The following is a 16,636-nucleotide window of genomic DNA, read 5'->3' as shown; positions in this document are numbered from 1 at the left end:
TTCTACCAGGGACACCCATATCATGCACTGCCTCATCGTTAGCCTGGTTTATCTTAGGGAGCCGCATCTGTTTTAAGGATACAATTGAAAACAAATCACAGTTAAGGCTTACTGCAGTTAAGCTCAATGTGCAAGGTAAACTGGTCACCCGAAACCATGAGGAACTAGGGATAAGGAGAGGGCTGTTTTTGACAGAAGTGGAAGCAGCTCAGCAGAATCCTAAACAGCTGCTAAGTTGTTCCAGTCATTTCCACTAAAAAATCCCCTTCTGGTACCTCTGTGCCAGCAATCATGTAATCCCCTCTCGATGGGCCCGGACATGGTCAACACTTTCAGTTGCGAGAACCTGAGAGCAACTAATCCTTGTGTGAAGGAAGAGATCAATATGGACAACCTGCTCTAATCAATCTGTTGACATCTAAGCTCATTTAAACTCAAGACCAATTCAAGCACATAGTGGTGAGATTGTACTTTATAAGATTTTTGTTACCAATGCAGCATACGTGCTAACTTTGACATTCTTTTGATTATGGGAGAGAGGTAGAATGTTCACTGTAGTGGAACATCCCTTGTTTATCCATTATTAGTGTCAACCCTGGTGAAACAAAGAATGACAGCTTTGTGCCTTCAGTCAGCTGAGGAGATATTCATATAACAGATATCATCTGGGGGAATTAGTAGTAATTGAGAGATTATTTCAGATTATCCCTTAATAGTTACATCAGAGAAACATGAGAACTTTGATATGACAGGATTAAAGAACCACACCTAAATTCTGTAAATTGATAATACTGTGCTTCATAATATGAAATACAACACACAAAGTGGGAGAATGTCTGGTACAGTTTGAAGGGTGGTTGACTCTCAACCAAAATACAAATTCCCTCAAGCATCTAGGGGTTCAGTTCCCAAACATGATACTTCCTCCATGATCCCATCTCTGTTACTAACTGTTCTGTCAGTATCTGAACAGGGGAGTGGACATCCACAAGAGAGCAACGATTCTAATCTACAGTACAAATGTTCAAGAATCAGATCTGTTATCAAATTAAAACCACCATTGAGGATTTAAGTCTTGGCCTAAAGTAGAGAATTATGTCAAAAACTTTCCAGCGTTTGCTTCCTGTTACTACTACAGAACATGCACATCACAGCAAATTAAATCTTAGTACTGTAACTGGAAAACTGCAGCTTTTAAAACTGGAAGTTTATGGGTCACTTAATACAGCATTAAGAACACTGAAGGTTTTTTTTTTTTACACAAGACGCTGGAAGGAAACTGCATTCTGACATTTGGAATGTTAATTTCCAAAGAGTGGAGCTAATGTAACTTAGTGACCCTGTCCAGCCTTTAATGCGATACTCATGCGTTTAGGCAGCGACAAAAGCATGACACGGCTGCACTTAGGACTGTTCCAAATTGTTGTTTAAAGGTTTGCGGTTCACAAAATCAAAATCACTGCAACCATGGACTGCAATCACAACACAGTCTTATAGTAGGTGCATTATTAGAACCATTTACTTCTAAGGTACAATTGGTGCAATTACAGCATGATGAAAACAAGGTTTCTTTCCAAAGCCTACACTTTATGTTCTATTTCCAAAAGCAAGTGAAAAGAAACACAAACACTGGTGCAGACACACAAGAAAACATGAAATATTGTTTTATGCACTAAAATGTATTTAACAAATAGGTAGACAGGAAGTCTATGTACGCTGATGCGGTCTTCGCACAGAAGAATGCTGCAATAATGATGTGGGCGGTAGGGGCTCAGCTGTGTGCGCCTCCCACCCCCCCCCCCCCCTCCCCACCAGGGGTTGTGGAGCCTTTGAGGACAGCCCCATTGTCTGCTGGGCCCTGCACAGCCTGGCTGAGCAAGCACAACCACTCTTCCCAGATACATAACACCACACTATGGAACAGCCTGGCTGAGCAAGTACAACCACTCTTCCCAGATACACAACATCATATTGTGGCACACTGTCCAGGTGGTACACACACTAATCAAGGCACTTGGACACACTGCTCCTTTAATTATTGACTATACTTTATTTTATCACTATTAACATGTCACTTGCACAACTGTTCCTCTTCATACATCTAAGCAAATTTAAAAAAACACCCATTTAATTTTTTAAATGACCATTTTTCATTTTCATTTAAATACATACTAACAATCACCATTTTTAATCCAAGTCAATGCTAGCCCTGATCAAGTGTAAATCAAGCTAAAGCAAGGCATCACTCCATGGGAAAAAGGGAGGAGTTGGCGGTGTTACATACTTCCGGATGGCTTAACCTTCAGATGGATGGGGAGTGACATCAATCCTTTTGTTAGAAGGATACAGGCCAAGTCTCCCGCCATTACAGTTGTCCCCCTGTCCCGCTTGAAGGCAAATTCTAAGAATGCCTTTTATTTCTCTGATGTGGTGCTGACATCTGAAATGGAGGTGGGACTTTTAGAACTCCAATGAAACAAAAATCACCAGGCAAGAAACACTCTCCACACCGCTGCAAAATTTCAATTTAGAAAAAAAGAGGTCATGCTAGATAGTTTCTATGGTTTCTATGAGCACAGAACTGCATAGGAAAAGTCAACAAAACACCCATGAGAATGCCTCTGACACTGCATATCGCCCTCCAAAGTAATTCACACCCTTGATAAAGACAAACAAAAAACTGCATTAAATAAATAATACAAGTTCTGAGCTCTATTTTAATTATCAACTGTAGAAAATATTTTTTATGATTCAATGGAATCAAGCAGAATAATTGATTACCCCCAGAATGTCACAAATATAGCCTACACCCGCTTTCAGTAGAACTGAACTTCAGTAGAAAAGATCCATTTGCAGCCATGTTTTTTTGCAACCGTTTGCTACCCAGTGTTTGGCCAAAATGCCCCAGTTCTGGGTGGGTCATAAATCCATTGACCTTAAGCTTCAGGACCAGTAGCTTTCTGGTAAAATCAAAGATCCACCACCATACTTAACTGTATGTACGATGCCCCTTACAACATAAGTGCCCTTTTATAGACACTAAACCCACTGCTGGTGCATGTGGCCAAAATTAAAGTTTTGCTCTCATCTCACCAAGATAGCAGGTTATAATGGGTGTTCTAAGGTCATTTAGTAACTCCAGACACTTATTTTTTATTGATTAAATTCAAGAGGCTTTTCATAGCAACTCTCCGAATTACCTATTGACATGGAGGCGACATTTGATGCCGGATGTAGCGACTTAGTGCTAGATTTACTAGGCTGTTTGCGACTGGTTTCAGGTGCAGATATGACGCATTCTGCCCCAGAAACATGCAACAAATTCTGCCCTAGAAACATGCGTCTTATGTATCAAATAGGTGGACAGGGCTAGAAGCGCTGTATGCGTGTCACCTACGTGAGTCATCGCAAGGCGTGATTCTCTCCTTAATACACATGCGCTTCAGGGAGGACTGCGCAAACAACAAGCCCAGATAATACAGCTGTGGCTGATTGTTTGCCAATGAATTCACTACAGTTGCAATTAACAAGGGTCAATTTTAGCATTAAATGTATCTGCCTCTGAAGAGCAAGCAAGATGGAGACACAGGTAGAGGCATCAAAGATGCACTGAGAGAAACCTTCACTGCAAGAATCACACTATTTCAAATCCCCAAGCGAGAAATCATCAAACGATACATATTGAGCAGCCATGCAATAATTAAGGCTGGATGTTTGTCAGGGAAAATACTGGCTGAAGTCACAGCAAAGTTGTCAAATAACAGAAAACTAAAAAAGAGGCAAAAATCACAGTGTTTAAACAGTGTTTATTAAATTAACCAATAAATCCCATGTACGGCAGTGGGAAATGAATAAAATAACGTGCAACTGTAGCAACAGTAACACGAGCTTGAGGTTAAAAAAAATCAATGGGGAGTTGCTGCTAGCAAAAAATATGAGTAAATGCATTGATAGGCTGGTGCATTTAATTGCTTTTTTCCATCACCAAAAATAACATTGTTAGAAACACAGCATGCTCCAATCGAATTAAAAAAATAATAGGGTTACTGCAGGGAAGACACAGAACTTCCAAAAAAAGACACAAAAAGCATGGAATCAGTGACACCTGCACCTTCTGTGACAAAACACCTGGCCTTAGAAACATCTATCCTTCTGGGAGAAATAAAAGATGTCCAGAACCTCTCACACAATGTTCCCATTCCATCCTGCCAACAGTGAAGCCTTGCATTATTACACTATCAGGCATTAATTGTCTTTTGCTAAGTCAAAGTTACACAGAATTTCTAAACAGGTATTCAGACTCACATAGTGCACAATAAAACCTCCTGTGTCTAAGTGAGTTTGTATTTACGACTGCTTTCACCAGGCCGATTGGAAAAAGTGCCCAGTGAAATGAGAAGTGGTCCCTCGCTGTGTTGAAAATACTCCACTTATGTACTGATTTACAGCCTACGTTTTGTTTATATCTGACCGACATGATGAGAGTGCAGTCTTATGGGTCTCCTCGTGGAAGGCAAATTGATTTAAATAATGAATCTGCAAGCCGCTTCATAAAATTAGATGTAAATCAACAACATTTTAATCAATAATATGACCAGCCATGAAAATGGGATACTAAATTTCCTTTGCTTTAGTACCTGCACCAGCCAAGGATACTGGGTCCAATGTACAAGCAATGTGTAGATGGCAGAGCCTAATAGTAGTGAGAAGCTGGAGGTGCTTGTGCAGCATGCAACCAAGCACCATTCCTCCCTTGTATGGGTTACTCAGTATGGCATGCCTTTCGTGAGGACCGTTTCCACAAACTTGCAACTTGGGCCAAGACTGCAGAAGCATCGGGATTGCTGGGGCAAAGCAACAGGATGTGGACAGCTTAAAACATAAATGGCAGGACCTGCAGACTGCCATTAAAAATAAGTAGGCCAGCCACAAGACATTACTGGGTGGAATGGTTGGGAAAACAGTATGTTACACCACAAAAAAATATACACTCTCAAATCGTGATTCTTAATTCTGGCTGAATGTAGCCTAGTATTTCTTCTTCGTTCATCACCAGTTAAATGAACACTTGTGTAGCCCATAGTTAAACAGATACAAGCTCAAATTTACAGAAGAACATACTGTAATGTAATATAATTTCAGCATTTAATAATATACTTGAAATTATATGTTGAAATTGACAATATAATGTACATTTTAATTCATAATTACAAACTTATTCATTTAATTTGCACACCCTTTGATCACCTAACTCAATTTGCTAAAACTACTGAGCAACAAATTTCTGGAACTGAACTGACTGTAGGTCACTGTACTTATCTTAAGATACTTTTCAAACAAACAGCAACTGCTCGAAGTGCACTAGAAACCCTTGACATATACAGTTACATGAAACAGCAAATACAAATAAACCTGCCTCCTTAAATAACCAAATGTGCAGCGACATCAGGAGAGATAACTGCAGCCTGCTTCTTCGCTGGAAACCACGGTCCCTCTGTAGCATATGGCCTGTGTCACTTTGTAAGCAATGAATGTTTCATTGCTCATCCGAGCTTCCTGCGAGTGAAATAAATCTGCAATCTATGCTGCCATTGAGCGGTAACGCTGTTAAACTCCAGAAGGCACTGGAGGAACTGTGAGCAAAGTGTAGGATATTATTCACACAGCACACAGACCTGCCACTGCATTTATTACTAAGGAGGCGAGCTCAAGCTGGCAAGGTGTCTTACGGTCTGAAGTCTGAGGTCATGCAACACCCGCCACATTTTTACCCTCCCTGAAAAAGCACGAGGGAGGTAGCAGTTCATAGAGTATTCCGGCATAGGCATTCTCAGGAACGTGCTGGTGTGAGGGCCAGCGATTGGTGGGTTCTGATACTGATCAAATTAGCTTTTTTAAAGGCCAGCGGTGTGTCCATCTGTTACTGACTGTCACAGCGAGCAGCTGGCGTTGCTGAATTTTCAACAGCTGGCACAGGAGAGCCAAGCTGGTTCCTGGTTTCCCATGACTGTGAAAAACAGCACCGCAGAAGTACACAAAACTATACAGTGGCTGGTATACGGCATTCAGGGGTTTGTGGTCAAAAGAAAATAAACTTCAAGTAACTCCAAAGCACAGTGAAACATGCCTCGTTATGAACCATTTCCTATAGTTTATGCAACCTGAGATTGGTATGCTCAAGTAAAAAAGTATCAGCACAATATGAACATTATATGCCGGTTTATAATTGTGAATAAACATTCATCCACTTCTGGAAACATTATGTCATTGTACACTACAGCTTTGGAATTACATTAAGTGTATTTTCCTGTTTCAGACTACCAACCCCCTAATGCCCCTGTGCCAGCCATTGTAACGCCAGCTGTTGGGTCAGAAACTTCTGCCATATCTAAAATATCCTTTGTTAGACAGAAAAACAGTTTGGGCCCTGCAAAAAATACACCTAATCTGAAATAATATTAAAAACTCCAGAAAGTGAACCATCCATTTATCGAAAAAGTGAATTTTGAGTGAAGAGACACTCCTGGCTCTTCAGAAACAGGATATTCGTAATTTACATACTCCGCTATGTTCTGTGTAATGAGGCAAAGTTTTCTGTCACTTTTCTTCAGTGAGCATAAAACCACGTGCACGCAGACGTGAGCCAGTGGCAGGTCACATGACTTGAGGAATGATGGGTGAAGATAATTGGTAAATATGTGTCACGCACGGTCAGAAGCACAGTGGATCGAGCGCCAGGGGATAACATTTCACTGAGAGTGTACAGAGGTCTAAAGAGAAAAGCCCCTCGATGCATGGCAGTACAAGGACATTTCTTGAGTCACGGGAGCAACACATATTGCTGCGTGACACATGATGACCTTGTGTTGCAGCTGGAGGAATGCGCGCCTGCCCTCGCTGCTGGAAGACAAAGGGGTCTCAATTCTCAGAATTTGCGAAATTCTCAGAATTATGAGGAAACTGCAACACGACGGCCAAAAAATATGTGCACAACCGCTGAACAGGAACATTCAGAACATCTCTGATTATGGAGCAACCTGCTAGCAGTTCCTTGTTACTGCACTTTTGAACGCATTACCAAATCATACAAGAGGTTATCGTACATGATAGGCTGACCTTCTTTGTTATGAACATAAGCAACCGAACCATCCATTTTTGCTGAATTGGGCACGCAGACCACAACTCATCACAGAGCAGATGCAGGTTCTTTTGATCAGCCTCACAGCATGCTGGCCAGATTGACAGTAACCATGCATTGAAATACCTGCGCCTCTCTTACCCGAAATGCAAATGTACTTGTGTTCTAAATTAGCAACTGTCATCTACACGTCAAATAAGCCACATAAGGCAAATTTCTGATCTAGACCCAGGTAGAGAGTAATGTTGCTAACAGTATCTTTGTTTCATATACACTCAGTTTGCAACCATGTGACAAAAACATATCCATATCCACGTTTGACACACATTCCGCTAATACCGTCATAAAAAATATATACAGTGAGCTCCATAATATTTGGGACAAAGTCATATTATTTCTTGATTTGGCTCTGTACTCCACAATTTTAGAGTTGTAATCGAACACAGTTCACAGGTGGTAAAAGTACACATTCTCCGCTGTTATTTAAGGGTATGTAGATACCATATAGAAATTACAGCACTTTTTTATAAATAGTCCCCCCATTTCAGGGCATCATAATGTTTGGAACAAATGGTGCGTTACATGTGTTTCTGACTCCACAATTTTAGAGTTGTAATCGAACACAGTTCACAGGTGGTAAAAGTACACATTCTCCGCTGTTATTTAAGGGTATGTAGATACCATATAGAAATTACAGCACTTTTTTTATAAATAGTCCCCCCATTTCAGGGCATCATAATGTTTGGAACAAATGGTGCGTTACATGTGTTTCTGATTAGTCAGGTGTGTTCAACTGCTTCCTTAGTGCAAGTTTCAGTATCTAGTTTCGAATCTAGCCTTCTGATTGCTTTTGTAGTCTGTTATTGGCGTGTGTCAACATGAGGATGAGAGTTGTGCCAAAGAAAGTCAAGAAAGCCATTATGAAGCTGAGAAATAAGAAAAAACTGTCAGAAACATTGGCAAAACAGGCTAACCAAAATCAACTGCTTGGAATATCATTAAGAAGAAAGAGATCACTAGTGAGCTTAGAAATCACAAAGAGCCTGGTAAGCCAAGGACAACCTCTATACTTGAGGACCTAAGAATTCTCACCATGATGAAGAAAAAACTCCAAACAACTGTCCAACAGATCAGAAATACTCTTCAGGAGGCAGGTATGGATGTGTCAATGACTACTGTCCACAGAAGACTTCACAAACAGAAATACAGAGGATACACTGCAAAATGCAAACCACTAGTTTGCCTCAAAAATTGTATGGCCAGGTTACAGTTTACAAAGAAGCACCTAAAAGGGCCTGCAGAGTGCTGGGAAAAGGTATTGTGGACAAATTAAAATTAAAATTGTGGAGTACAGAGCCAAATAAAGAAAAAAATGTCTTCGTCCCAAACATTATGGAGCTCACTGTATATAAACCACAGAAGCACCTTGCAGTGGCTCACGTTACAGTCGGTTACACAAGTCTAAAATAAATATTCCAAGAATGCACCATTGCCATTGCCTCTGGGAACTGAATTTAAGAATATTTTTCTCCTAAAACATTTTTGCTAATTTCAGAAAAAGGGTACTAAATTAAACTTTCATCAATTCACAGCACAAGGCTAAAGGCAAAAGCAGAATGTAATTAGACTGGACAAAAGCCTAAGTGCCTATTGGACCTTTTATGAATACTGTTGTTTCCCACAAGGTTATGTATGTCAGGGTTATTTACAAAGAAATCTTGCGATCAGGGAAACCATGTTTCCTCCTTTTCAAATTTGTCTAACAGCCTGGTTCAATCTATCTGGAAAACAGTCACCTTGACCTAAACAAAACCTTCAGCCAATGTTAGTTTTTAAGCATCTGACAAACAAAAATTTTGAGAGTGTTCACTGGCTTTGTGTAAAAGGGGATGCGTATGGAGTCTTGTGGATGGAGTGCTAAAAAAGATTAAACTTTGCTACTTTTTTATAACCTGAATTTAGTTTTTTATAGCTAGGTTCAGACAGACAAATTACAAGTATAGGAGTGTGGTAGTTGCACCATGGTTACATGAATTCATGCTGCTGAGCTGTTGAAAATTACAGCTGTTCTGCAAAGTCTCGGTTCCTGAACCCCCACCCCCCCAGTACTGATCTCAGAGTGGTGTCAGTAGCAGAATCTTGGCTGTGGAGAGACAGTACAGCAATAAGTCTGGGATGGGACCTGTGAGCACACTGGGCAACAAACATCGCCTAGCAGCATCAAGAACACAGAAGCATTGTTGGTCGAGGTGACACTACAGCAGGCACTGGAGTTTGGGTCCCAGCCTTTGAATGCCAGGCATGCCCAGATTGCAGCTGTGGCGAGCTGACAGGGCATGGAAATTTCACACTTAATTCTCACTTAATTTATTTGTCAATGTGCAGTCGCCAATTAGGTCACTCCAGTCACTGTGATGCACATCCACATACCAGAAGTGCTGCAGCTGAGGTTAAATGATGCACTCACCCATGAGCTAGTGACTATTTTCCACGCTACAGGCTAGCATTGAATGGAGGAGAGCTGTATCGTGCACTATTGAAAACCGATGGGTTGAGAAACCCTGGCTTACTTAACGCCACCCCACCTCCGGCAGAATAAAGCCAACCAGGCCCCAAATCTCAGAATTCCAGTCTTATTTAGCTAATGATGTAGTCTGGGCTCAAACATGCAATGTATAGGCCACAACACTCGGCCAGCACTTGTAAGCGCCTTTATCAACTGGAACACTCACAAACCAACAAAACCCTAATTTTATAATTTTTCTGCAAACAGTCCATCAGCAGGGCAGTACTCCAGGCCACTGGAGAGAGTCCTCTTTTCCCCACCTCCTCCTTGTCGTCCTCCCCCTCCTCACCGTGCTGAATGATGCCGTGTTCCAGCAGTCTCCGCCCAAGCTGCTCTGCCTCCTCCCTGGTGGCCATCTCCCCCTCCTGCAGAAGCCAATCAATGAACTCTGATGCCACCAGTGTCCGCTCAAAGGTCCCACCGTCCTCATCTCTGGTCTGCAGAAGGGAGTTCTCTGTGTTCATCAGCCTGTTCGGAGCAAAGGCCACAGAGTGAGTTGTCACTGAAACATTATACGGTGACTGTATCTACAACTTGCCAACTTGCCATTACTCTAGCAATGCAAATGAACTACACAAATGGCTGCTTTTCCTCCCAGTCGGGAAATACAAGTTTTATTCAAAATACAAAGAACTTCATCCCTTGTTTGACCCAAAGTTTAAATTACTATTAGGTTATCCAGGGTCAAAGCCCTAGTTTTAGGGTCCTTCCATGCCAACATTTCCTATCAAAGCTAATTCACCGGACCTAATCTTTCTGTTGTTTTCCTGAACTCTGGGGCCCCGTATCCTGCTTAAGGAATAGAGTTCCTGAATAGGACAGAGAAATGAGCGTGCTGTAATTGGCTCAGCTGGAGTCAGACGTGTGTTCTTTTTTGCTTCTTTAGTGGTATACCCATGTTCTCACAAACTTTCCACTAACTCAACTTGCCTTGAGATTCTGTCAAAAAATGTAGACAATGTAATATTACATTAGCCCTGCTGTTTCTGCAGCCTGACTCAGGGCCATGGCACAGGCTCATAGCGCATGTGTAACCTGAGGAAAAGAGAGAAAAACTGAGCGATATACTTAATACTTGGTAAAAAGTGTCAGCAGCTCCCCTGAGTTTGAGATTGGATAGCGGACACAGAACATTAGATGTGTTAAGAGTCTGAGCCTTTTTATTAATCATGTTTAAAACATGAAATTTGGGGGGAAACAACAACATACCGCAATAGCATCACAGCACATATCATACAAAAGACAACCTGACAAAGACTAATATCAGAGATCATTACAAGAACACATTAAAAATGTGACCATAAAAAGCTGGCTGAGGATTAAATAACATGCTTTGAATGAGTGCATCTGAGGCAAGATTTCCTCAATACCAACAACTCTCAAATAATTCCTCAGCAATATCATTAAGAATTTTTAAGTTCAGCAATAGAATTTGTTTGGACTATTTTCGTAGAGGTATTAGTGATGCAGCTTCTTGTCTTCAGTTGCTAATTAGCTAGGTGTGTTTGTCTGAGGCAGCCTATACAGTAGAAACTGTTAGTCAAATTTGAACAGTGTATTTTCTTCAGGTATGCATTGCATTTGTCTTCACCGAAGCTGATAAGTATGTTTTTCAGACAGCGTATGTTTATTATCGTCCAATATAAAACTACCTTGTGTTTTTTTAAATGTAATTTTGCAGTAACAGTAGTTCATCCTAGTCTTTGCTTGAACTGTTTTTGTGAAGCATTGAGTGGAATGGATAGGTGTATTCAACAGCTAATTAGCTAGGCGTGTTTCAGCTGAGTAAAAATTTCCAAGCACGAGTTAATTAGTCATTCAGAGCAACATTCAGAGCAGACAGCAGTTGCTATAGTGGCAGCCTCAGCTGCATAAAACCTCAGTTGGATTAAGACAAGGGAGGAGACTATCGAGGGAGTACAATGAGGTTACTACTATGCTGTCACAGTAGGGATGCATGTCATTTATAGCATCTGATGTACTTCCTCTCTATTCTGGTCAGCTCATCCCTCAGAAGTCACACCTGCCATCGCCATGCTATGCAGCACAAAGCCCTTTTCAACATCCTCTACCCTCCCCATCCCTAATCAATACCATTACAGTTGCATGGCGCCTATGGAATTGGCAGTCGACTGTTTGCAAAGTCGACTTCATCTTGTCCGACAGCTCCAGGCTCTTCCTGTAGTTTCTTGCCCTCACTGAAATATGCACGACCTAGGACAACACTGCATCCACAGCAGCTCTTCCTCAACCTTCTCCTCCTACCACATTCCCCAGCCATCTGGCAGGGGAGGCAAAACTGGCCTACTTGTTTCTTATTAGATATTTTCTGTTTTCTCTCTTTCTCGCATCTCAGTCTCTGTGTTCCATGTCACAGTGACATGGAACACATCAGTGTTCCATGTCACTGTTAATAACCCCAAAAAACTGTTTATTGTAGTTCTGTACTATCCACTGGGCCCCCTGGATAAACTTCCTGAAGAGCTGGACATCCTGCACAGTTCATTTCCAGAGGATGGGACCCTGTTGATTCCGCTGGGAGACACCAACATCCATCTGGAGAGCTCCTCGTCAGCTGGCTTCCTTCTTTTTCCCCACTCTTGTGACCTCCCCTTACTGTAGTCACCGTCCACCCACAAAGCAGGAAAGTAGCTTGTTTGACGATCACTCCCCTCCAGTACCCTGATCACCATATTCTATCCCTTTCCCTTTCCTTTCAACCCTTCTCTCCTCTCCTCTCATCTCTTGAATCGTTAATTCATTTCTTCTCCATTCATACCTCTCACCTCCTTCTTCAAAACTTAATTCTCTCTGTCCCTTTGTCATAAGACCTGCAAAGGCTATCTTCTCCAAGCCTACAGCCGTGACAACAGGACCGTATTACGAACAGCACAGAGAAAATGGCACAAATCCAGAGATCCATTACCATACCATTCCCTCCTCCCAGCATTTTCAACCTCTGTCTCTGCTACTGGTAAGGCAAGCTTTTTATCAGACTAGTCTTCTGAACACATCCTTTAACCCACTTTCTCCTCACTCCTCAACCACCCCCTTCCCTTCTGAACCCACACTACAGATGACTTCACCACTTTCTTTGATGGGAAGGTTGTTCACATTCACAACTCCTTTGAGATGGCGGAGTCCTTCAACACATCTGGTTATTCCTCTCTCCAGACAACCCTTCCTTGCTCCCAAACCAGATTCTGACGTCAACTCCTGCTACTGGCTCCATAGAACCCATATAACCCTTCCCTTCCTCACTATCAGCTCAACCCATTTCTTAGTCCAGTTGCAGGCCTTATTCCATCCTGGCCACTGCAACTCCCTCCTCATTGGTCTCCCTGCCACCACCACTAGGTCTCTCTAGCTTATCCAGAATGCTGCTGTTCTTCTGATCTACAACCTCCCCATGTTCAGCCCCCCATGTTACCCTTCTCTTCTACCACCACTGTTTACCTGTTATTTTATTTATATATATATATATATATATATATATATATATATATATCCAGATCACTCTCCTATCTGTTTTGGAACCCCAGTGGTATAATGACATTGTGGTCAAGACAGCAGAAGCCCTACTAAACCTCTGGCTCAGACTTTAGGATCACCTCTTCAGATTGCACCATAGCTCCCCTGATGCATTTTAGCTACCACCCTTCCTTCTTTTTGGATTTCCTTTTGGGCTAATGCTATAGGCATGAATGCATAAAGGTAGATTATCTGTCTAATGGTATTTTATACGTTCAAAATACTAATTGTCACTTCGTTTGGCAAACTACACTTATATTTGGGCCTTCTGTGCATTCTCGGTCATATTACACTGTTGTATTCCTGAGACTAACTCACATTCTATACTTTTATAAGGCACTCTGGATCACTGTGTCTGCCACATGACTAAGTGTAAACAGACCATGCATCATGGATGACCATTTACTGTTAATATGCCTACTGTAATCACAACGGGCTTCCCCATGCCTAGAATTCACCAGCTTCACCTGAATGAAATTCCTCAAATGACTAAAGCGTTGTCAAAAGTGGGTTAGGAGGGCAATTTCTAAACCTATAACTCACTGTAAAGTGTAAAGGTAAGCTTTAAATTCTTTACCTCCTTCACACTGGTTAAACCAATCAAATAGCAACAATAAGTATGAATATTATATAATGTACATTCCAAAAAAAGAAAGTAGGATCTTCTTTCCACAAAAAATGAGCTCATACACCTTCTGCACTTGTGCGGACAGCTCCCTTCATTTAAATGACCACATCGTTGACAAACTTTGACAAACAAAGTACCTACACCTTTAAGTTTCATTCATCAAAATAATACTAGTGCCTCTCTTCAGCAACATAAATAACCTATTTACTCTTTTTATCACTGTGATTCACTCACGGTGCTGGGTTACTGGCCGCACCCATTACTTGATAAGAAAAGCAAAAGACACTCATGTTCACACTGAATCACCTGATGCTAGCTGTGCAAATTTAAAAACAATCACATAAGTGCACTTGGGCAATAGCTACATGCCTTTATTTCAAATCTTCTCACCTGCCTCTGTCACTCTTTTAATGGCTGGCTTCTACAACCCCTGGCTAATCTTATCAACTCCATCTAACACAGCTATACAGAGCCAATCCGATGCCAATAGTCGTGGCAATGTTTATCAGATTGTGTGTCTGAAGCCATCCATATGAAAATGCAAAGCAGAAAATCTATCATCTTAATGACATGGCCAGGCAGGCTGCTCTGACATACTTTAGCCTCCTTACATACTTTAACCACCCAGGTAATTTCTGATTCTGGTTACTTGGTCACCCTGTTGCCTCTCTTGCCCAGGAGCTCAGAAATATTACTTTGACACTGGTGTAAACTTGCCATTAAGGAGGACAGTCTGGATACTGAAATGAATAAGCAGGCAAATATCTTTGTTTTTTCTTTCTAAACTTTCATCATTGTGCCGAGTCATGTTCTATATAATAAAAATGAATTCATTTAAATAGGAAATAGGCCTCCTCCTGCTAGCCAGAAATGTGGTTTTCCAGTACAAAATGGACACTGATCTTAAAGACGTTCAGAGATTTATAGTAGAGTGGATTTGATTCACTTGCTTTAGATTGTCCAAAACAGCTAAAATCCGGTGTAACTTGTACACATGTACTCACAGAACTCACCAAAATGTCTACTCAATGATTACAGTACAAAAATATTACATATCATGCTTTACAATTTACCTGAACGCTATTAGTTTACTCTGAAATGGCATGAGAATTTCTGATCTGTAGAAAACAGTACTATTCAGGGGAGCAAATGTAGGCCTACACTTGTTCTATAAAATAAGTGTTTCAGTGGAAATTAATATCATCCTGCTTTTCAGGTTTTGAGGAAAAACTGTCACACTACATAATTTTACATAACGGAGAAAAGTCTAGATATACCACAGTGTTTTGTGACTAAGTAAGCCTTGAGTAAGACACAATATGGAATGGTATTTAAAAACTAAAACCCAAATTTTGAACTGAAATGAGTGGACACGGACTGTATATTACCCTATATTACTGTTGTTTGGGGTGTTGTGAAAAGTAACACGCATGTACAGAGGCTATCATTGTTACAGGAGTGTGAATGCATGCTGGCTGAAAATACACACTGTAAACAGCCTCTCCCTCTCCCTGTCCATTGAAACAATGGTTTCATAGCAAAGCTGCCGGCAAAACATTTCCCAGTAATTGTTCCCACTAACACAGGTTGCTTAGAGACAGAAAAAAAAAAGAAAACAATATGGCCTCTGCTGGGTTGTACTCACAGCAAGACATGTGGCTGTGCTTCCTAGTTTAAAATGTCACAGGTTTTCCCGTGCAAAAACCTCTCTATTCTTAGCACACGTGAAACAGCTCTGACCCTGGCAACTGTAGAGAGCAGGGCAGGCATGAAATCCCTAGAACAGGACCCGCACGCAAAAACCAGGATGCAAAGGAGTCTGTGATTACGCAAACAGCCTGGTGTTTCGGCACCAGATGTCTCCCAATAGACAACGTCTGTGTGTTGCGCAAGGCATCGTAACTGGAGAGGGAGTCATACTGTGAGCACAGTCCGCTCGAAATAACACTGGCACACGGAGGGCATTGCTTTGCCACTCCAAAATATCCGCCCTATGGCCAGAGTACTACCGACGTCATCTGAATGACGTTATCTGTCCATTGTTTCATAACAGACCATACTTCATGCATTTAAGTGCAAACTTTTTGTTTTCTTCAAGGGTAAATCCTTTCTGAGGACATTTTAAACATAAATCCAAATGATCTTTAAATGTCAGAAAAATGTTTTTTGTAATTAGAGAAGTTTTTCATTTAAAAACAAATTACGTCCTCAAGCACAGCCGAAGACAGTCAGACCTGGACAATCTGATGCCTCTTCCTGGGGACTTGGTTTAGACCAAGGTTTAGATGTCAGCGTCCAACCTCTGATGTCCTTGAGGGTTCTGGATGTACAATTTAAAATTTTTCTTGTGAAAACAGTCAACATGGCACAAATCAGACTGCATTATCTATACATGACTCTTTTCTCTTCATAGGCGCAAAGAGCATTTGGGATAGCATAGCACTTGTATAACAACAATCGTGATTTCTACTAGCTCATATATTGGCTCGTATTTTCCAGCAGCCACTGCTACACCTTAGCAACATGCATTTTCACCCCAGGGAGCATTACACCATCCTACCTGTTCAACCTGCCAATACATCTGCAGTCAACAAGCAACAAGCAACAAGCCTATGTATTCAGGGTACAGAAAAGCAATCATTCTCCCTTCATGGTAGTTGGTGGTCCAAACAAACAACCAGAGTTACAGTTACAGAGACTAGAAATCCTCAAGTTTACAAAACATGTGGTATTAAAACAGATTTTTTATTAACTATTTCTTATTATGCCACAA

General features: G+C 41.2%; 1 protein-coding gene across 1 annotated transcript in view; it reads right to left on the bottom strand.

Annotated features, from left to right (window-relative positions):
• Nucleotides 1-16,636, bottom strand: part of deptor (DEP domain containing MTOR-interacting protein) — a 50,354-nt gene that overhangs the window by 20,790 nt on the left and 12,928 nt on the right. Inside the window, exon 5 of the mRNA XM_035425569.1 lies at nucleotides 9,994-10,172. Coding sequence (XP_035281460.1) covers nucleotides 9,994-10,172 — 179 coding nt within the window. The remainder of the gene's footprint in view (nucleotides 1-9,993; nucleotides 10,173-16,636) is intronic.

Source organism: Anguilla anguilla, chromosome 1 (assembly GCF_013347855.1).
Source record: "Anguilla anguilla isolate fAngAng1 chromosome 1, fAngAng1.pri, whole genome shotgun sequence".
NCBI classification, from domain to species: Eukaryota; Metazoa; Chordata; class Actinopteri; order Anguilliformes; family Anguillidae; genus Anguilla; species Anguilla anguilla.
This window is presented reverse-complemented; position numbering and strand designations above follow the sequence as displayed.